At 47.4% G+C, this 23,420-nt stretch overlaps 1 protein-coding gene across 1 annotated transcript in view; it reads right to left on the bottom strand.

Annotated features, from left to right (window-relative positions):
* Positions 1–214: 214 nt before the first annotated feature.
* Positions 215–23,420, bottom strand: part of SORBS1 (sorbin and SH3 domain containing 1) — a 163,011-nt gene continuing 139,805 nt past the window's right edge. The window contains exons 25-29 of the mRNA XM_044916110.1: positions 22,555–22,749; positions 20,183–20,956; positions 8,609–8,667; positions 6,267–6,379; positions 215–3,576 (exon numbers count right to left, since the gene is read on the bottom strand). Of these exons, the coding sequence (XP_044772045.1) occupies positions 3,509–3,576; positions 6,267–6,379; positions 8,609–8,667; positions 20,183–20,956; positions 22,555–22,749 (1,209 nt within the window). The 3' untranslated portion in view covers positions 215–3,508. The remainder of the gene's footprint in view (positions 3,577–6,266; positions 6,380–8,608; positions 8,668–20,182; positions 20,957–22,554; positions 22,750–23,420) is intronic.

Below are 23,420 nucleotides of genomic sequence, written 5' to 3' on the forward strand. Positions count from 1 at the left end.
CAACAGTAGTCCATTCAGAGAAGGTCACAGAGTTAGCTTATTGAGAAAGGAGTAAGGTAAGAAGTGAGGCCTTCCAGGAGCAAAGTGAGACGGTATGTGATTAAGAAGGGAAAGGAGAGGATGCGATATCGAAGCAGTGAATATAAGCCTCCCCTGAGAAACTTGGCGAAGGAAGGAAAGAAACAATGAATGGTAAGAACAAACATATGCCACGCAATTCTGAATAAAGTTTATTAAATAATATGTACAGCAAATGTAGTAACTCAACACATCCATTTATCAAATCAATCCACCGCAATAAAGAAAAATAAATGAACAGAACAATCTGTGTCGGCATAGTACATGCTCTCCAGGTGTAATTAAAATGGCAACACTTTAAATTAATTGGTTATATATATAATGTCAGTTATTTTTCTTTCAGAATATAATCTTCTCTGTAGTAACCTATTCTAGCAAAAGAACTTAATACCTACTGTAGATAAATAGGACTGCAAAAAAAAAAATCAAAAACAAAATTAAAAAAACCTATATAACTGAGATAACAATTACCTTCTCTCCCAGAAAGAATGATTATTTGAAATTTTAACACTTTACAATGGCTATTTTTGTGCTAAAAATCTGCAGGTGAGTTATCTGGAATTCCTTCATTTAAATAAAAATGCAAAAAACTTCATGACTTCCTCATTTTACCCCCCTTCAGTTCAAATTTTTAAAATTATTTTTCTATACAAAGTAGGTACATGGGCTATACAAAGTTAAATATACATATTTACAGTCCTACTTCTTACGCATATGATTTTTTTTCTTTTACTGATCCGAGAGAGACTGCAAAAGATAAGTAGTTGGGGGCTTGCCTTTACCCAGAAGCATGGCGAGTATATCAAAATGTGTTGCAAGGCATGGTGCCAGTTAGTTGCACTTGCTATTAATAAACTTGTATAAATATTTCAGCATAAAAATAGGTATTTTATATTACTAAATGTCTGAGGACAAAAGAGCAATTGGAAACCTTTGTTCCTTGTCTTGTCATACATAGGAAGCCGAAGTTCGATGCAAATTTTGCAAATTTTAACATGATTTTGTTAAAGACGGGCAAATCGGTGAGGCATACCTGGGTTTCTGGGGATCTACAAATGCGTGAGGCTGGCATCATATGCAAATGCGGCTTTACAGATTGGTTTTATTTTCTAGCTGTATTTAAAGGGGTGTTCAAAATTACCTACTTAATCAAGAAGGACCCCTCAAAAAAAACTATTAAGAGTAAGATCGTTATTAATTGTCTGCATCTAAGACAGACCAGGAAACATGTCTGCCAATACAGGAGTTAACATTCCAAAAGCGAGTGAAGTGCTGTCGTGCAAAACGCACGTGCATAAGCACTTGAACCCTCGGAGAGAGGTATGCCCTCGGAGAGAGACAAATGGCACCCTCGGATGGTGAAGTGGACCTTCCACAGCAAGGAGTCTGATTCAAAGACTATCGGGAAGGCTCCTTCTACCCAGGAAGCTCCTCCTCCTCCACCACCGGCACCCCCTACCCCCACCGTTAGTTCCACAGCCTCACTCCTTGGGGTTAAGGCTCTGCTCTGTTCTAGTTAAAAACAAATGTCTCTGGGAAGAAGCTAACACATTCCTCTTATCAGTCATTTGCACTCTAGTGTGAAGGAGTAAGCAGCAGTTTCCTTCCTGAGACCGGGACTTGAAAGAAGGACAGGGAGAGAATGAGGCTGTCTGATGGGGAAAAGGGGGGGTGCACAGCTGATGGGTGGCAGGTGGGTGGTAGAGACAGAGGGCGAGGCAGAGGCACTGAAGACAAACTCCGCCTACTTGTAAAGACTCCAGACTTTGGGACAATGGTCCGCCGGCAATTCTGAGCTACATGCAGAGCGCCAGGGTTCCTGTATACTCCTTACCTACCTAGAATCGCTGCTTCTATTTGTGACCTGGGATGTGTACTTGTGGGGAGGATGAGAGTTTGAAGACTCTGGAAACAGTTCCAAGAACTTCCAGCCATAAACTACCCTCGCACAAAGGTTCTTCTAGCAGCCTCATTGTTCAAGAGTGAGCGAATGGAGAGAGAAATACGACAATGCTTTCTAGAGTCTCTCCAGGGAAAGATCACCTCCATCTCTCTCATACCCTTCTTAGCACATATCACAGTCTCTCTGGACCCAATATTCCTGTGTGTCTGCCCCTCCCGTCACCTCTGAGTTCCCGGCAGGCAGGTGGGCCAGTCCCTATTTCTTCAAGGGGCCTACCAGAGGGGCTGATGAACATCCTCAAATTGGATGGAGCTGTGACCGAGCACCCCAGGCGTCACAGGGGCCTCCCTCCTCACACGTGGCCCCACAGAGGGCAGGCCTCCCGCTGCCTCGCACGTGGGGCTGCTGCCTGTGTGCCTTCTGCTCTGAAGCGAGGCCTCACCAGGGTGCGTCGGGATTCCGGACCCTGGGCCACCACCTTGTGGGTGGTCCCTGAACTACTTCGGGGAGTAAAAATGAGGACGCGGTGGGCCTACGGTGTGGAGCCCGTCCTGCTCACCGGTCGCCCCGGCATCCAGTGTGCATCAGTGTCTATTAAATGATTCACTGAACGCCATCCTTGGTTCTCTGTGAGAACAGGCCTAGCGACCTCACACTGCCCTGGCCAGAAACAATCCAGAAAAGAAAGCTTAGCACTGGCATTCTGGTAAATGAAATTGTGCCGAAGGTGACCACTTACAAAAGTCAGTGATATGGGAAAGGACCACACTGCAAGTGACCTTGACAGCTACAGAACTTCTTCACTTCATCACTTGGAAACACAAATTTAACTACCTGACCTGGGCACCCCACGCCCACAGGCAAACCTCATGTGCTTTTCTGTCTGAACACCAGGGGCGTGGAGGGCAATGCTGCACGCAGGCTGACTGCACAGGGCAGCTCCATTCTGCTTCCATTTCTCCACGTACCCCAGGAGTGAGGCACATGGTCTTGGATAGCCTGGGGGGCCCCCGCCACTGTCCAGGGATGGCCTCGGCATCCCAGGCAGATCTCCAGCAATGTTGGGAAAACGGTGGGCTCTGGGGTGGCCGGGGTGCAGAGCCTTTGGAGAATGGCTGGGGATCTGCCTGGTGCTCCGAGGGCTGCTTCTGGCTAAATGACCGCTTTGAGCCAGAGCTGGTCAAGGCCTGGGCAGCAAGAGACATTTCTGACCTCACTGATCCTGGACTGTGTTACAGGTCAGATTACCCAAGAAGGGGAAAGGCTGGGAAGGCTTGGAGTGGCTCCCAGAAGCAGCTAAGTAAATACAGATTTGCCTCATTCCTTTTTCCTCAGTTCGGCTTGCCTGATACACAGCAAGCGTAGACAGGCTCAGGCTTTAGACACAACACTTCTCTGTCCCTCTGTTTTGCTTCTTACTTTATCCACTGCATTAGTTTTCCTACTGACTCAATGTTTAAATAAAGAGTCCAGTTCATGAATTACGCTTCATCCTCCAATAAAAATAATCTCTGGTTTTCAATCTTCTTATAGATACAAAGGCTTTACATAGTTGCCTGGAAAAGTACCAAATTGCCTTGTCCTTCTTGAAGTACCTATAAAAAACAAACAAACAAACAAACAAACAAAACACAAGCAAAATCAGAAGACTCACCCACGTGAGTTCAGAGAGAGCCCTTTGTTTTTTTGTTTTGTTTTTTAATTAATTTATTTGAGAGAGAGAGAGTGCGTGTGCAAGCAGGGGGAGGGGCAGAGGGAGAGAGAATTCCAAGCAGACTCCCCACTGAGCACAGAGCCCAAATTGGGGCTCGATCCCACAACCCTGAGACCATGACCTGAGCCGAAACCAAGAGTTGGAAGCTCGACTGACTGAGCCACCCAGGAGCCCCTGGATAACAACCCTGTGGCATGAAGGACAGCATATGGTTTCCAAAGCACTTTTCCCTGCCTTATCTCATTTAGGCTACAAAATAATGCTGGGTGCTAAGCCAGGCAGGCATTCTCAATACTCCCCCCTTTTTCAGATGAGGAGCTCGAAGCTCACAGAGCTTAAGTCCCACAGTTTAGCAAGCATCAGAAGCAGGCTCTGAACCCAGGACTTCTGACTCCCAGCCCACTGCTCTTTCCAATACTTCTCCTTTTTGTAAAAAATGAGCCCATTTATTCAACACAAGATACCAGGAATTTAGAATTTCTAAACTGTAGGATTTCTAGAAGTCCACTGGATAGGACCACACATCAAAAGGAAATTCCTCTCAGAAGCTTGTGCCTAAGCCCCAGGCTGACTCCCTGTCTCTGCTGCCAACCTTTTCAGGGTTCCCACCGAGCCAGGAACACTGAGCTACCTGGGCACAAAGGCCTTCCTGTGCTGCTCTACATCCCGAATTGCCGGATCCCTAACCTAGCTCCTTCCCTCGGGACTGACTCTCTAAAGCTGCGGGTGGGGGTGGTGGCAGATCCAGACCATGTCATTATTCCCCAATCACTGGCAGATAGCACAATTTGACAACCGCATCTTTTTCCCAGTTGGCTTGGATACGGCTTCAGGACCCCGGTGGACATAGCATTTCAAGCTGCCACCACCAGCAGGCTGGAGCTATTGCCCGAAGCGAAAAGAAAGCATCAAAGCTAAAGACATCTAAAACAACTAACTGAACCCCCTAGGGAGGACCGCAGGGGAGGCTGCAGAGAACGGAGACGACGATAAGGGTGAGAGATGTGCTCCTATAGCTGGCTTTCACCTTTCCTTATGGACGAGAAAAATGAGCTCCACTGGGTTACTTGATTCTCCTCTGAGCACTAGGCTATGTTTTGAAGCATTTGAGGGATTGAGGAATATTTCCTTTGCCTAGCTGCCAGGCGTGCCCCCATTAGAGAAATGGTGCCCCTCACCCTACCCCATGTTCTCGTTAAAAAATGTAAATAGTCCTGGAGGAGTTTAACAGCGAATCTGTAACACAGCTGCACTCTCTAATATGACAGCCACAAAACGTGGCTAGTCTGAATTGAGCTACGCTGTACCTATAAAATATACATCAGAATTCTAAGGCTTAGTGGGATAGTTTATGTTCTTCTATTCGTACTAACAATTTTTTATACCGATTACATGTTCAAATGATAATATCTTGAATGCATTGGTTTTAATAAAATATATCCCTAGAATTAGTTTCAAGGGTTTCATTTTACTTCTTTCAAGGTGGCTTCCGGAAAAATTTAAATTCCATTCACAGCTTGTATTCTGTTTCCACCAGACTGCACTCCACTGGAGTGTTGCCGACTTCTCAGACTGGCTTCCCTCTGCTCGGAGCGATTCAAGGTAGTGAGGGGCCACAGGCTTCTGGGGGTCTGGGGAGGATGGGGCAGCTTTCTAAGAGGCCAGTGAGGCCCAGGCAAATCTTTCTGGCTTCCCATTCTTACTACCCCAGATCTGAGAGGACTTCACGTTAGCAAAGATTTTCCAGAGAGATCAGGAAAGAGCTGGTCTTAGAAAGACGATAAAGGTAAAGCCATTTGTACAAGGGGAAAACAGAGGTAAAAAGGGAGTCAGTGGCTCCCAAGGGCATATTTATGCCTGAGGAGAAAGAACAGAGGCTTGGGGACAGATGCAGCTGAGTCCAAGTACTGGCTCCATGACTGGCTACCTGGGTGACCTGGGCTAGTTACGTCACCTCTTCAGGCTTCAGTTTTTGAGTCTGTGAACTGAGGATAATTCTTGTCTCACAGGCTATTTGTTGAGAACTCCAGTAACAAAGTATACTAAGCAAGTATCTGCTTTGTAACAAAATCTCAAAGAACATTGATCTTTCTCCTGTTCTCTGACGGTGAATCTTTTAATTAGGCAGGTTGCTTTTTTAAAGTTATGAGAAGCCTGAAGTAAATAAGGTCTTTGGAAGGTCTACACATATGCTTGAGTTTTACAGTTGAGACCTAGGCTCAAATTTTCTTGTGCTGTTCCATAAGAGTTTAAAAAAAAAAGAAAATTTTCAAATGTAGAACAGATATACGCACAAGAGAAATACAAACAGAACTCAAGTGATGAATTTGACAATTGCCCTTCTGTGCAGTCGTGTTGGCGTATTTGGTTTTTGGGTCCCGTATCATGAGCGCCATCCACACTGTCTTCAGAGCAAGCGTAAAGTGGGGGGACCAGCATTCCTGACAGCAGTACTGGATTTGAGAAAGGCTCTTTTTTCTGTGCAGAGAATATTGCCTTTTGCATGGCTTATCACTCCTAGTTACTTCTTCAATACACAGCTAGTAAGAAAAGCACGAAGAGATCACTTACCAACGAACCATCCGTCATCACATTTTTCCATGACATCGACAATATCTCCATCTCGGAGTTCCAATTCATCATCATTCTGTGGTATATAGCTATATAATGCTTGGTAGCTAAATCTAAAAATGAGAGACATTGATTCAAACACTGATAGGATCAAATAATGAGTTTTTAAAGCCCAATTCAGTTAAATCGACACTTAGGTAGTGTTTCGTACTCATCAGAGGGGGTGAAAGTATTTTACTGGCTATTTCCCTGACAGTGTAGCATTTGGGGAGATCCATTCAGGATACAATAAGGAAACAAAGACTGATGTCAGAGGATGGGAAGCCTCTGACAAGCAAGGTTATGATCAGTCCTTTTATTTAGTTTCATTTGGTTACCATAGCTAAGCATTTTGTCTAGATGCCCCCTCTTTAAAGTTAACCAAGGCTTTTTCTTAACGTAGGAGAATGTATATAGATTATCAAGGATAATCAGAAGTTACTTAAGTCCAAAAAAAAAAGAAGTTACTCAGGTCTAGAGATAGACACTATATTCTGGACATATACGTTGGAGAGCATAAAGCAATTGTTGTATATATATAAAATTGTTGCATTAATATAAAGATATAAAAAGTACATTCTAATTGCTTACCTTGAGTTTAATATGCTGATACATATTTCATTGTTTTTATTTTTTTTAAGTTTTTATTTATTCATTTAAGTAATCTCTATATCCAAAGTGAAGCTCAAACTCATGACCCCAAGATCAAGAGTCACACGTTCTTCTGACTGAGCCAGCCAGGAGGTGCCCCTCGTTAATTGTTTTTAAATGTGATGTCATTCTTCCAAAATTCTTGAAAGCTTTTTGCTTTCTTTCTATCCCAGTGATGTCTGGGAGTAAGATTTTTATTTACTTGTTAGTTGGCCTAAGGCAATCTGGTCTGTGCTGTTCTGTCTGTCCTGACAACAGCTCACTGGAGGAGGCTGGCCTACTTGTAAAATCTGACAAGGAAAAGTTTGTTTTCATTTATTCCTTTGACAGATACTTAAGAAGCATCTACTATGCACTAGTTCACAATTCTGTGTACTTACTATTCTGAAACACAACAGTAGAGGGCAAAACTTTGCAAATGAGCCAACCATCTACCATTTCCAGTAGATGCCAGTGAATTCCAGTAAGTGGGCAAATGAGACTAGAAACAAGTAAGAGGAGCCAGTCCCCAGGAATGAGAGGTTCATTTTCCTCTGCTGAAACAAAGGGACCATTTAATTTTATACATTTATCCAAATGTACTGATAATTCAGTAGATGGATCTGTCTGCCAGAAGGAAGTCTCCAATGAGGAATAAAGAGATGCAGATAGATTTCCAGTTGGTAAGTGAATACATTTTTGATGTTCCCATACTTGCCTGCTGTCTCCAACCAACTTGGACTCCTCAGAATGCCTTATCTTCCTCTTTACTTCCACTATGGCTGCCTTGGTAGCTTCAGCTCTGGGAAGTAACTCCTGATACCTGCTTCTCTATCCTCACTCCCAGACAGTGGAGACTGGGGGGCCAAGGTCCCAGAACCTTGCAGCTTGGGTCCCCCAGTCAGCTCTAATTTTGGATGGGCTTCATGCTGCTCAGTGCACCATTCCATTGAGTCCTTTCCCCACATGGGCCTTCTCCGAGTTCCCCAAACACACCATCTACCCTGGGTCTTTGCATGTGTGGTTTCCTCAGCTGGGAAGACCTTTTAGCTCTCAAATCCAGTTTGTCTTTCTTTCCTCCTTTCCTTTCTTTCCTTCCTCTCTCTCTTTCTAGCTTTCTTTCTGTAAGCTCTACATCCACATGGGGCTTGAACTCATGACCCTGAAATCAAGTTGCATGCTCTACTGACTGAACCAGCCAGGGGCCCCTTCAATGTGTCTTTCAATGCTCATTCCAAACCTCTCTTCTTCTGGGAATGGAGTTTGCTCCTATATGCTTAAAACATAGGAGATATCCAATGATTTTTTTTTTTAAATGAAACTCTATTTAAGAAACTCTATTTCTCTAGGCAGAACCAATGACCCCTTCCTCTATATTCCCACAACACTAGTACTGAAGCCAGTCAGCACTGCTCTCATTTGCCCCTGGATGGCAGTTCATTCTTTCCTGGTCTCTATCTCTCAGTAGTCTGTGACCTCCTTTATTCACCCACCCACCACCTGTTTCATGTTGGCTGATGGGAAACATGGCCTCAACTAGAAATCCTCAGAGAAGCCAGGGGTGACTTGTCCATTCCCCCAAGTAGCTGCCCCCAAACTTGGTCAATGACTCGTTCTCTAAAGCCAACAGTCTACTAAGAACGTGAGAAAGGAAGTTCGCCAAGTGTACTTACATATCTTGTGAGGTTTGACTCCTGTCTGGAGTGACTCTTCGCTGCTGGGCTTGAGGTTGCTGAGAAATGATTAAAGATGATTTATTGTCAGAAGGGGATACCTTGTGATGAAAGTCAAGGGGATGAGAAACAGTGCTGCAGTAATGAACAGATTTTTCGGCAATGTTTATGATCTCATTGCAAACTGCTTCCTGTGAGTGGCCCCGAGATATCCAGAAACCCCCAAAAAACAGTCAACATGGGGACAAAAAACAAAAAAACAAAAAGAAAAAAAAAGAAAGAGAGGAAGAGATGTAACATTCCAGACGAAGCACATAAGTCCAGGGAAACAACAGAGTTGAAGATCCAGGTTAAAAAAATAGATATTCCAGTAGTGGAGTGCAGGAGGGATCCAGGCGTAAGCATGGAAAAAACAGGTAAGATACAGAAGAATTTGGAATTTAGTATGAATATTAAAAATAAAGGCAGCAGCATAAAAGCCTGTAATTAGTGAGTAACTGTCACAAATGCAACAACTTCAGGATAGAAATGCAAGTATGGATCCCCAATCATGCACTAACCATTAATTTAATCCCACATGTAGGCAGAGTGCAAATATGGTCTCTAAACTCATCTGCTTTCTGAGAGGGAAGGGGGTGGGCCTAACACTTCCCTCCAGCACAACCGCCATATAATTCTTGCAAATAATGGCTCTGTGAGTTAGCCAGGCATTACTCCAGTCGATACTCTAGAAGTCAGTAAGGGTTCTCTTTAGAAAAGCTATAGGCATCTTACCACATAGCTCTTTTCAGATTCTGTGAGATCAGGTCCTGCTCTCAGTGAATGATGAGAAGGCTGTGATCACCAAGCAAATTGTAAGGGAGACATTTTAGCAGATGTCACATTGGAACGGATTCAAAATAAAAGTGTGAGCAAATACACGTACCACACCGTCACACTCCATGACGCCGGATACTCATGGCCTACGGCCATCGAGTTTCCATGACAACACGGTGGGTGCACAGGAGAAAACGCAATGTACAGAGTTAGAAGCATCCAGGCAATGAAATGGGAAGTTGGGAATATGAGCACAGTGAGTTGAGCATGAACACAGGGTCCCCAGATTGGCAGGAAAGAGACACAGAAGGGCTGTCTTAAGGAACAATTATGACCCTCCATAAACACACACATTGGTCCTTTTGCTCTCAGCTGGCAAAGCATCTATGGAAGGGCTGCTGAACCAAAAGCCAGTTTCAGTTTCTTGTCGACTGGAAGCCTCCTCTGGCAAAGCAGGCTCACAAAACTAACAGGTATGCCACACCCGCGTACTTGTGAAAACAAACAGAAATGCTTCTGAAAAACTCCTTGGTGATATCTGAAGTATCAAACAAGACCGTTCCCCTGGAAAGTCTGCACATGACACCCTCCAACCAGGAATGAGTTCAGGTATCTCACAGGGCAGAGCTTGCCTCCAGAAATAGGACTGGGTGTCCTGAAGCGGCTGCAGAAATGAAACCATCACTCTTCACTCACCAGCTCAGGTATCACATGGTGACATGGAAACACAGGTGCGATTGTGGCCAAGCAGACCCATTATTTAAAGTGGGTCTCCCATAGGATAGGCCAGGAAGAGTGTCTGGAATCATTTCCCTGAGAAAGGATTCAATTCCAAGCTATAAGAAATCTCCCTACATAAATATTTGAAGAGCCATCCTTCTTGGAGAAACCCTCTCGGTAATGTGCACCAACAGCAACAAGCCAGGGTAACTCCAGGGCCTTCTAGAAGGGTGCTCAGATCTTGTGTATATGACCCACTTGATTCACAGAGAGGCCCAGAGAGGCCCAGGGCTTCCCCTGAGGTCACACAGCAAGCCAGTGGTAGATTTGTCTTCTGGATTCATTTACTGTCCCACTGGATCTTCTCTTTCATCCTTGGACCATTTCCCATGTCATTAAGAGTGCTCACTGATTTTATTTTCCATGAGTCCTACAGAAACCCTGGAGATAGTCAGAACAGGGTTTATCATCCTGTTTGCCTTTAAAACCCAGGAAGCTGATGCCCAGGGGGTTTAGTTCATGCCCCAATGTCCCACAGCTAGTAAGAGGTCGAGCTGCTGGGCGGCCCCTCGCATGCCACCACACCATCCCTTCGTGTTTAGCACATCTCGCAGGACCAACTTCCACCCCAGACATCACTTCTATATTCCTGTCCTTTTGGGAAACCTCTTCAAAATGGCAATCCTTTAAACCCTGGACTCTGGCAGGAGTAAAGGAAGAGCCACAACTACAAGGGGCCTTTTCATGGTCCTTCTCCAATGCCTCAGGACCTGCTGGTCTTTGCCAGGTGACCTTGTGTGGCCCCACTCACCACCCACCCAGCCTCCGGGTCCAGGCTTCTGTGTAACAAAGGAGAGTAATGACACTTCAATGACACTTGCTATGTGGGCTTTAATGTGGCAGAAGAAGGAAATGTATTCTGGGTGATCCCTCACAGGCAGATTTGGACAGGAGGGAAAAGTCTACAAGTGCAAGCTGTCCAGTAGAAGGGCTCCCAGGAGAGGAAGGGAGCGGCCGATCCCAGTGGCCGTGGAAGCCGAGGCTGAGCTGTCACTTGGTGGCAGGCTGCAGCACTGCTTCTCAACCTTCCGTGTGTGCTGCCGTCACCCGGGGACCCTGTTAACATGCAGACTCCGACCGGACACACCTGGGGTGCATCCTGAGGCTCTACATTTTTTTAATTTTTATTTTTAAAATTTTATTTAAATTCAATTAATTAACATATGGTGTATTATTAATTTCAGAGGTGAGGTCAGTGATTCATCAGTTGCGTGTAACACCCAGTGCTCATTCCATCCCGTGCCCTCGACACTCTACAGTTCTGTTGGTGATGCCCCTGAGGCTGGTCCACAGATCAATCTAGGGGACTAAGGCTGTAGAGCACCTTAATTATCCTTCACTGAGATTCTTTGGCTAGACTATGCCAAGACTGATCAGTGTGGGTCATACCTCATGAAAATGAAAGTTCTCATAATAACCAAAATATTTCCAAACTGCGGCTGGTGGCCTAATGACCTTGGGTCAAATGCAGGACAAAGAGAGGATGTGGACCACCTCTTCCCATGATGTCCATAGCTTACAGAAGTCCTGTAGCATCTTTCAATGAATTTAATCTAAAAGGAGTGACTAGAATCTATCATCAAGCAAATATTTGGTGCTTAAAAGAGGTTTGGTGCATCAGATATAGCAAAAAGGACCTGAATATTTTACTAGCTCTTTCTTGCAAAGCACCTAAAAACAAAGAAACAGCAGCTTTCAAAGCACACAGAGATCCGTTACCTCATCCGACTTTTACACTAACCTTCTGACTTAGGTGGAAAAGGAATTTTAAGGCTCAAGGAGGTGTGAAGATTTACACAGGGTGACAAAGCCACCGAATACTGAGTCCTCAGTGTCTAACCAACATACACCACCTTCCTCTCGAGTCCCGCTGGGACAGCTATGACCATAGCAACACCTGGCTTCTGCCCTTTGTGACAAGAGGTGCGGTCGCTTCTCTTCCTGAATACTTTTTCTTTATGTAAAAGGTACAGTGTGCGGTAATAGATATGGTCCAGTCCTTAACTCAAGCACAGTACCGGAAGGCATACTAACCCAGCTAATATCTTCCTTGGTCTCAGGCCATATCCAAATCAGAGCATAATCGTCATCATCGGCTTCACATCTAGACAAAGTTGACATCTAGTACAAACTTAAGTCATCCCCGAGAGGTAAGGATGATTGGACTCTGTACTCAGGGTTTGTGGAATGAAGGACAAAAGCAAGATAAACATTTATCCTATTAGCTAAGATTCAATTTCTTCCTGTTTGAAATGCATTCCTTACATTTAAATCGAACATTTCATATAGTTGGGATAGAAACCAGCTTTTGGGGAGGTGTGTGTGGCATGTGGACCCTCAGGGGAGATGGAGACCACTGATACCCGAGGCAGGGATTCGCCCTTCACTGTGAAGGCTATTTACCTTCAGATTTTTTTCCTTTGGCATATATTTTCTTTCCCTGGCCCCATTTTATTTTATTTTATTTTAGCAAGAGAGCGAACACGAGCGGGGGGACAGGCAGAGGGAGAGGGAGAAGCAGGCTCCCCACTGAGCAGGGGACTGATGTGGGACTAGATCCCAGCACCTGGGATCATGACCTGAGCTGAAGGCAGACGCTTAACCAACTGAGCCACCCAGGTGCCCCTCCCCGGCCCCATTTCTAACTGTGTATAGCTTTCTGTATCTCTTCCTCTGAACCTATGCTGTCTAATATGGTAGCCAATAACACTTGAGATATGGCCAGTATGAAATGTGCTGTAAGTGTAAAAATACATACTGGATTTCAAACAGCATAAAATATAGACTGTAAACTATATCATTAATAATTAGATTGATTATATACTATTACATAATTATATTAATAGTTTAAATACTACTTTAGATATGTTGGACTAAATAAAATATATTGTTAAAATTAATTTCACTTATTCCATCTTACTGTAACCAGAAAAGTTTAAATTACATATGTGATTTACGTTATATTCCTACTGGATGGTGCTGCTCTGAACCCTCCCCTGCCTGTACTTAAGGCTAAAAGTAGACGAAGTTCTAACTACGACCTCATCCAGGGTTAAGAATAAAGAGAGTATTATCTTATGCCAAGTACATTTCAAACTCTTGGAGATACACACCAACTTTTTTTTTTTCCACATGTTTAGAAAAACAGTCATCAGCCCAACACACACACACACACACACACACACAGGCTGCACTACCCCCACCCCCCACACACCTGACAGTAAGCAGGGGATAGTTGCTGATCTGGAAACTGCTTTGCATCCATATTTGCACACACACTCACAAACTGTCCCCCTTGGCCTGGAGTGCTGGTTTTATTCTCTCCAAGTGAGCAATCCTGCATGAATCCTTGCTCTGTTGCCTTTCTATCTGCAGTTCACAGAAGACCCCCAGGAATGTGACCCTGGCCTCCCTGGGGCTATTAATCCCTCTGGATCCACGAAACACCTGGTGCCACCAAGGAGTTAGTAAGCGTTCTCTTCCAGCTTTGGGTGTGTGCCAAAGCCTTGAAACCCCAAATAAACTCTCCACAGGGTAAAGAACAGCAGGAAGTCCTGGAGATGTGAACAAGATGTGAACAAGGACCTCAACCTCAGAGTGGCCCAAGCCCCCGGAAGCATCACAGGTCCCTTCTGCCCTCCTACCCCCCCCACCCCGCCCCCAGCCCCAGCCTGCTCAGAGACGACATTCCTCAACCCACTGCACACACCTATCTTGTCATCTGCTCAGACCCTACCCCACCTCTCTTTCTGGTGACCCATACTGGCGCCCAGGGGGAGACCAGACTGGGTGCAAGGAAAACTGGGTTCCAGGCCAGGCTATGACACTAATTCATTGTCTTTTGAGCAAAATGTTGAATTTCTCTGGATTTCAAATTCTTAGTAAAATAAGGATTGGACATGATTTACATAAACATCCTTTTCGGCTCCGAGGTTCTAACATAAGGGTCAGAGTGCACGCATCCTATCACTTGAGAACTAGGGTCTGGGGGTGGGGGGGCAGGGGCTGACCTGGCTTAAGAACGGGGGCACCGCACTCACGGCCCCCTGAGGACTGAGTAGAGGGCTTCTGACTGCAGCCTCTAGATGTGGATGGAGGGCTTCCTCTGGCAGTTTGTGGGAGGCGAGGGGTTGCCCTGCATGGTGGCAGATTTGCAGCTCCGGGAACACCACAGGCAAACGGCCAGAGGAGCTGGAGGCCTGAATGATTCGGGCTCCTGGCTTTCGGCTCTAGAACACCTCCACGGGACCCTTACAACAGGACCAAGTTCTCCCTGAGCTTATTAAGAAAAAGATCCCAGCTTAAACATAAAACAAATTACAGCCGATCAGTTCAACTGTTTCCCACCTAGATACAATCCCCTTGCAGACTGCTCCTCAGAGAACACGTTACTTTGTTGTAACTCGAATCTGATTACAACGCTAAACTCAAATGCTCAGCCTTCTCGTCATGGTCTGTAGTGTGTGGTCTGTTTCCTTCCTAAAGTAATCAGAGGAGAAATGGCAAATATGTATTCAAAGATGAAGAAAGCAAAAACTTTCCAAGAGGACACCTTCATACTCAAGGTGAGAGAGAACAGGGAGAAGCACTAAGTTACAGAAGGCAAATTCTCAATTTTCTAAATTCCAGATTTGTGGAACACAAAGTGGAAGGATTCTTCCAGCTTATCTTCTACTTTCTTCTCCTCCCTGCCACCCCCCCCACCTCCATCTTCCTCTCTTAGGTGGAATGGGGTAGGAGGATAAAGCAAACTGCTTCTGTTTCTTTGCCCTGTTACCTCAGCATCACGTAACAGGTATTTACTGAGTCCCAGTGACAGGCTCTGTGCTGGGCGGGTTCATCTCCACGGCCTCTCATTTCATCCTCATAACTCAACAAGGTGGTCCACATTTACCTCACCCTACAAAACTAAGACCCAACATGTGTGAGTTGGGAACTGAAGAGCCAGGATGTGAACCCCGGGCTCTCAGACCCCGAGCCCTGGGCATCCTGCTACACCCTGATTCTCTGAGGGACACATGAGAGTAGCTGGAGAGGTCACTGATCAGGAGGTCGCCTCAGGAGGTACTGTGTAGCTACCATTGCTCCTAACACCTTCTGAGGGGTGGACACTTCAACTTGAGGTCTTAGTTCCCTACCTCAGGTGTTGAGAGAACACCTGCTGGTTATTTTTGGAACTGCAGCCAACGCCTCTCCCCATCCTGTAAATTGTTATTAGAGATTTCCTTTCTGAGTGAGTCAAAGGAAAACATTTCCATCTTAATTCCCATGCTCAAAGCAGGACTATGTCTTTGTTACCTTTCTGGGAACAAAGCTAGTTTCCACACAGTAAGGGGCATTCCCTCTGAATCCGCCAAAGCCTGTTTCTGTCATCACCTGGGCATTCTCTCCTCGCCTTTCTCTAAGGCTGTGCAGTTTGATCTGGTGCTTCTCAGACGCTTTGAGGACACACGGCTTTCCTGAATACTGATTTTATTGTTGATTGGCTTCCTTCCCTTTGGGACTCAAACAAATATCACAAAAGTTTTTGTCACCTTTCTCAACTCATCGTAAAAGTAGAATAGACTAGGGGCTCTTGACCTGGGGGGCACGGACTCCCAGGAAGCTTTCGGATGGACTCAGGTGCGGATCTCTTGAAACTTGACGCAAAATTGTGTGTGTGCTCCCCTCGTCGTCCCCAGACTACTGGCCCAGAGTCCTCAGCTGACCTCAGATTCTCAAAAGTTCTGTGATCTAGAAAAGGTTACGAGTCACTGGAGTAGATGATTTGTAAAGACTCTTTTTAATTCAGAAATTCTATGAGGATCTCTCATGCCAATTGTAGGAACTCTTGCTGCTGATGCCAGTCAGCAAACGGTGCCTCTCTCTTGGGAAAGCTCAGTCAACAGTTGTTAACGCTAATGACTGAGATTTGTAAGATGATCTTCCCCTTCACGGTCTTGATCACCCTAATCCTTCTTGGCCAAAATGATGGCCGACAGAATCCAAGAATTTGGCTGATAATTCTGAACTCTTGGGCATTTTGCTTGTATGCATGTTTTTGCCCTAGTACACCCCCCAAACCAGGGGAAAACTTTTCATTTTTCAATTGTGAAGGTCTGAAGGTTTAATAATAAACCCCCTACTTAAAATTTTGCATTTGTTCCTTCTTTCCCCTTTTATGCACACAGGATTTTTAGCTACTCATAAAACATCAATGCTAAAAAGACCTTCAGTTCTCTTGTCTATATCTTTTGTTTATGGATGAGGAAGCTCCCAGAGAAAGGAAGTGATTCATCCGAAGACACACAGCGGGCCAAAAGCAGCGCCGGGCCAGAGGCCGGGGATCCCGACTTCCAGCACACTGCTCTCCCCACGACATCGTGGTTCCCCTAAACACCCCCTGCCCTTCCTTTACGCCTTCCACTGTCTACAGAACACACACCTAAAAACATGAGCAACTGACCCAATGTGATTTCAGTCTGGGAGTCTACAAAGGAGTGAAAAGCCAAAGCCTTGCACCAGTGTTCATCCACCCACAGAGCGTTGGGGGAGGCAGGGGTAGGGCTGGACAGGTGACGAAGGGGGGAGGAAGCAGCCACGCAGGGACTTAGCACCAAATAGAGAAGTTTGACAACTGATTCACAAGGGGCACGTGACTGTGAGGAAGGTGACTGGACGTTGCTGGTGGGTGTCTACGTGCTTCCCGGCTCTACTCCCAGCCCCTTCCCCAGACTCCCCTCTTCCAGCCACCTGTGGACCTCGTAAGCCTCACCCAAAACTCACAATTCCCCGCGCCCCCTTTCCTGTTCCCACCTGTGGGTCTTGGCTGGCTTATTTGCTTGCCTTAACTGACACCCTCTTGCTGTTCGCCTATTATAAACCTCCCTGTGCTTGAAGCCCCATGTCAAATGCCACTTTTCTTTACAAAGTCTACCAGACTGCCACCTTCTTCCTCCTGTTGCTTATTCTTTCTCATCTTGAACCTTCAGGGTGAACTGACTCTCCTTCCCTGTCTGCATTATAATTATATATATAATAATATACATATTATTATATATATAATTATCTTAACCGCTCCCTGCAATGGAGATCATACATAGCTTTAATTGGGGTCAGTCACTTTTTTATCTCTTCTTTCACTCAACAAGTATTTATTGAGTACCTTCCAAATATGAGGTGTCATGGTCCCTGACCTTAGGGCGCTAACACTCTAATGGCGACACAGACAAGTGAAGGTAAGAAGACAATAGAGCTGAGATCCCCCAAATCAGGTGCCAGGGCCGTGGATGCACAAAGTCAGAGCACTTAACCCAGTCTTGCAGGGGTAGGGGGAAGCAGTCAGGAGGGGCTTCCTGGAAGAAGTAACATTTAAGTGGAGAAGTGAAGGACAGGTGGGAATTACCGAGGCAAGCCAGCAGGGAGGCTGTGGAAGGCGAAGCCGGCTTGCTGTCTGAAATGGCCAGATCACATGAGGCCTTCGATATATTAGCAATGAAAGAAGAAAAGACCCTAACATTTTAGAATGTCTTTTCATTTAAGGTACCCCGCTAAATTCCCTCTACTTACTGGTCAGATATTCAACCTAGCTTCTTAACAACTATCATAAAATTGAACTTTTGTTCGGTTCCCCACAGCAAGGAGAACAGTGACTGGCGATTTTCCTGATCACACACGCTGGAATGCATTTATCCAAATAAGTGACATAGCCTGAGGCCACAGCAAGCTGACAGGCCACCAAAGAACAGTTGTCCCTGAAGTCCTTTCCATCTTTAGCTCTGTCACCCCAAGAGGGCCTCAAGGGGCAGGGAGCTTCTGCAGGTCCCCCTTCTGTGAGTGGCTGGCTCCTGTTCCCAGTCACAGGAGAGGAAAGTAGAGGGGTTGGGCGGGAGGTGTGGGGGCAGGGGCCCCCTTCACACAACCTTCCAGCTCTCAGCAGGGAGCAAGGCCGGGGCCAGGGCCGGGCGCACCCATGGAGAAGGACTGGCGCTGGAAGAGCAGGAGGAAGGGCGGGGACAGGAAGTGGTACACTCGGGTTCTGGAGGCCCACCAATTTTCAACGGGCCTGTCTTTCCATGTTGCCAGTTACGTCCCCCGCCCCCCCCATCCTCCATTAGGAAGCGGGAAGTATATACCCCTCAACTCACCCGGAGTTCCCGCACTATGCGCACTTCCTGTACACACTGGGTCCTGGAATTGGGCTGTGCTGATGACTCACGGCCGACAATAATGAGGTCTCCAGGCACCGTGGGCTGACTTAGGACGTTTACAGAACTGTTCCCACATCAGAGACATTGAATTCTTTTCAGCTAGCCCTTTCACCATCTCTCCCCAACCAACTATTCTTTGCTTAGCTGGACACACCCTTCTCTTCCTCCTGGAGCACACATTCCAGGAGCACCTGCTCTGGGACCAGGCAAGGCCTTCCCCAGGTTCTGCTATTTTCCCTAGGCCCCACGCTCAGAGCTGGAGAAACAATCCACTTTATGGAGCCTTCCCACAGGCCGGCCATCACTCTTAGCTCATTTAATCCTTACAACTACCCTCTGAAGGAGAGACCACTTTTACTCCTACTTTGCACAGAGAAGACTGTAGCTTGCTGGCCTGATTATTTATCACTATCCCACACTGCTCTTCCCGTGGAAAGCGATTTTCTGCTCCTAACCATTACACTGGGGCCGGAGGTCCGGCCTCGTCTGTGTCTCAGGCCTCTGAGCTCCGGTGGTCTTTGAGCACTTCTCTGTCACTGCAGTCAAGATGCCGCTGTGCCTGTCTTGTTGCTGGAACACAGGCTCCTCCAGAGCAGGGAGGCACTGACCCCAGTCCCCTGCCCTGCTACAGAGTGGTGTCTACAGGCCCGAAATAAATACTTGTTGAGTGACTTTAGAGAAAAACTAGGATGGCAGGTCTGAGGATCAAGCATAGTCTACTGTGGGCATTGTACATAGTAAACAATAAATGAGGCTTCTTCAAGAATTCCATCTGATACTAAAGGCATTCTAGAATGTTCTCCGTTCCACAAGCAGCTCCAGATCGCCCAACATGGAGAGCTGCCAAAGTGCTGACCACGTTCTGTTCCCAGTCCCTGCACGGGGTATTTCATATGCATTACTCTGTGGAACCCTCTCAACCACGCTGTGAGCCTGTTTTACAGGTGAGGCTCAGAGAGGGGAAGTGACTCCCAGTCACAGACGCTAAGAGGTGAACCGGCATTCAACCCCAGCTACTTTGGAGAAACTGCCCGAAGTCTTTGACTTTTAGGGTACTAAACAGCATTGCCAAAATTAGAATCATGACCTAATTGCCACGTTTGTCCTCATCCCCATCCCCAATTTTTCAGCCCTCAAAACACCCTGAGGCCACTTTGGTCCTTGAAATCTTTGTAGCTGACCCAGAGAGAAAATGGGACAGTCACCTAAAAACCTGGTGTGCCCATTCCAGGACCTGTACCTGCTGGGGCCCCAGCACTGGGTCTGCATGCACCTCCTTAGGACCAAAATGCATTTGTTCATCAGGGAACAGAAATCCTGTGCTCCCACACGAACACAAGACGGGACGGAGACCTGACAGAGCTGAGCGCTGGCAGAGCACCATGGGTTACGGACACAAAGTGCAGCTCACACCAAACCAACCACATGGAGCCAAACTGAAGCCTGGTGTTCTCAGCTGTGTTAGAGCAAACCGAGGGAAGTCTCCAAGGCATGAATGGACGTGAGGAAGGCCTTCCTTCTCGTGGGGCTTTGGCACCAGGCCAGGAGGCACCCAAAGTGGGAGTGACTTCTGAATCGCCTCAAGAGGCCAGAGTGCTGTCCTTTGCCTCCAACTGTCCCCAGCCTGGTACCTTAATCGATGGCCCCTCCGTTCCCTCCTGGGTACTCTTTCTGCCCCCAAGGCAAGCGAAGGGCTCTTACCGGCATCCACGGGGCCGCGGTAGAGGGGCCACGGGTGAGACGTCCAGCCCACCCTGCCAAGGCACATGCGGTCACGCTGCAGGCCTACCTGGCTTACAGCACTCCGAACGGCCCTCCTCTTAGCCTGCTCGCCACCTCTATGCAGGTCTGTCTGCTCAGCCTCCCTTCCCGGCAAAGGGCTACCCGGGGGCCTGCCGGGCCGGCTCTCCTCGGGCGCGTGGAGATCTGAGAGTCTCTGTTCCGAGCTCAGGCACCTGACCACGTCTGAAGGTCTCAAGCAGCTCTTCTTAGAGATCTTGGGTGCTCCGGGGCATCTCTCACCTGCCTCCCGCTCTGCTCTCCTCTCACACTGTCCGCGCTCTTCTCGCCTTGGGGGCCGCTTACCCTGGCTGCTAAAGGCGTTGCTGAGCTCCGAGATGACCCTATCAGAGCTCCCCGGCAGCAGCTGCGAGAAGCTATCCTGGCGGACACCTGGCGGTGGCACGTGGACACCACTGTCCCCGTTGACATGAAGGGAGGCGGGGGCACCGCGTGCCAAGGAGGCAGCTTTGTGGGGGGGAGGCAGGGCCAGTGGAGAAGCCATCGAGCGTGGGGTGGAAAGATCAGACCAGCTCGAATGGGGAAGGCTGAGAGGCAGAGAGGAACCGGGCCTCGCCCACGAGGCGAGGTGGTCGGTGTCATAGACAGAAGTCTCCGGCAGAGGAGGCAGGGGTGGGGTCAGGGCCAGAGGCCGCCTGCCTGGGACCCCAACAGTCAGGGAGATCCACTCAGAGGTGACAGCGTGCATCTCGGGGGACAGGGCTCGATGGGAGTGGGGCAGGGATGAGGGGGCTGGCATGATGAGCTTGCTGTGACTGGCAAACTTAAAAAGAAAAGGAGAGAGAGGAAAACAAAGGAAAGAAGCAAAAGGTACAAGTGTCAGCATAAAGAAGACAGGAGGAAAATAATCACAAGGGATATACAAAGAGGAATGAAATGCGGAGGACGAGGACACTCTGGTGTCCAAAAAAATGAAATCGTTTGGTTAGGCTGGAGAGAAAGTGGGATGTGGGTGCATGCGTGTGCGCGCACCGTGTGTGTGCACCATGTGTGTGTGCATGGTGTGTGTGTGCACGGTGTGTGCCGGTGGTGGAGGAGGGGCGGGCGAAGTGAGTGGAACAGAGATGGGAGAAAGGGGCCCACTGGGGCGGTTACAGATGGCGCTGGCCCGGTTTGCAGAATCAGACTTTCAGAGGGACACACTGGAAGGCCCCCATCCTACCCCACCCCAACCCCGCTGCCACCGAAGAGGCCCTGACCCACCAGCACGAAGGAAAAAAGGTGCCCTGCCACTGCCCTGCCCCTTCTTCGGGCTTTTATTCTCTCTAGAGTTCTCAGCAAAGAGCCTTCCAGACAGAGGTACGAGCAGTGGAGTCATCTTGTTTTACAGTTGTGCTTGGCTACAGTCAAGCGAAAAATCTCGCTGAGTTACTCGAATTACTACGAAGCAGAATGGCCTGCGCTGACCCCACGCCCTCTCCCCGTGAGATCGCAGGAGATGGATCTCGCTGTGCAGGAGCCCCGGGTCAGCCCATCTAATGCTTTCTGCCAGGAACCATCCCTGGGGTCAGGGGTGGGCAGGTGGGAGAGGAGGAAATAATGAGAGGATGACAGAAAAGAGGCCCCAAGTGTCATCCCGAGTCCAGGTCCGGGTCCTGCTCTCACGCCTCTGGCCATTCTCCCTACAACTTACCACGGTGGTATGGTCAGTGGTCTTCACAGGAAGTCACCCCACCATGCCTCTTCTGAACCCAAGGTCCTAATTCTTTCTTGGCTTTGGGGAAGTGGGGATTGGTTTGGAATAATTATATTTTTTAAAACAAGTCTGTTCATAATTAATGTTTAGGGAAGCAAACATCTTACTATGCCTATAAACCTATGTCCTCTCGGCCCAGTGTAGACAGAGATGCTATACGTTCCTTTCCCAGCCTGGTTCTTGCTTGCAAAGAATACTCTGGATCTGGTCCATATGTCTGAGGATGAGAACGTGAAATTCTCTCTTTCAATCTTTGCCTTCTGCAGGCCAGCCTTGACCAAAAAGATGATGAAGAGAACCATCCTGGGTCATGGTGTGTATGGGACACGGGTGGTCCCCAGACAACCAGCTTCCCCTAGGGGAGGCTGCTCCTATACAGTTTTGGACCAACTGCTAAAGTCTCTCATTTCTCTTGCCCTTATCATCTTATCCCCAGAGCCATCACCTTAAGCTCTTTCTTTTCCCCAGGATAATAGTTCTCCCTCCCAAGTTCTCGAAACGTGTCATTTGTATGCGTGGCAACAAACCCTGGTGTGTATCCTCTGCATTACTGCGGATGGTTCCTAATCACAGTGCTGCAGAACCACCCCCGAGAGGCTGTGTGCCATCAGCATTGTGGACTGGTCGGGAGGAACGTGAAGACCAGGGACGAGAAGCTTAGGTACCTGTGGGCTCACGGTGCCACTACGACTTGGGGAGGAGGAGAAAGGCAGGTCGATGTAGTCCACGGGGCTTTTCACCAGGGGCCGCTTGATCACGTCCACGTAGGTGATGGGGAAGATGCCTTGCCGGGACGTCCCTGGGATCCTTCCTTCGTACCAGTTCTCGTCCACCTGTCGGAGCAGCATGATCCTCTCACCCTGCAAGACACGGCAAGGAAGGGTCCTTGAGCCCCCATGCCTGGGAGGTCTGAGGCCCCTGCCCGCACCCTGTGCCATCCTTCACTGTTTATCACGTCCCTTGTTCAGAAAAACCTTCCTTGCTAGACCCGGACAAAATCCGTGTCGCGGAGATGAGGTGCCGACAGGAGAGCTACGTGGAGGCTGAGAAGTGAAGCTTAGTTTCTAAATATTGCAGTAAAGGAGAAGGTCAGAGTCAGCCCCCCTAACCAGCAGCCACATGGAGGGCTTTTGCCTCATTTATCACAAAATTGACATCCAAGTTTCTCTAAAGCAAAGGTTTTGGAGCGTTATCTTTTTTTTTCTTCCTTTTTAGAACTTTGTTTTTCCCCTGCGCCACTATAGAAAAGTAAAAACACAAACATTAAGCAGCAAACTAGTACTACCCAGAAGATGATCTCTCGGGGTAACCACAGTTAATATTTCGATATATGTATTTCCCAGATTTAATTCTGTTCATGTGAATTAGACTTGCACATATTTTTTTACTTACGAAAACTGAGTATGCACTGCATTCCCCTTTCCAACCTTCTTTTTCACCCTTTATGACATAGAATGAACCTCCTTCTTTATCAACAAATAGAATTCTACAGAATGAACCTCCTTCTTTATCAACAAATAGAATTCTACAG

This window comes from Neomonachus schauinslandi, chromosome 6, assembly GCF_002201575.2.
Source record: "Neomonachus schauinslandi chromosome 6, ASM220157v2, whole genome shotgun sequence".
Taxonomy (NCBI): domain Eukaryota; kingdom Metazoa; phylum Chordata; class Mammalia; order Carnivora; family Phocidae; genus Neomonachus; species Neomonachus schauinslandi.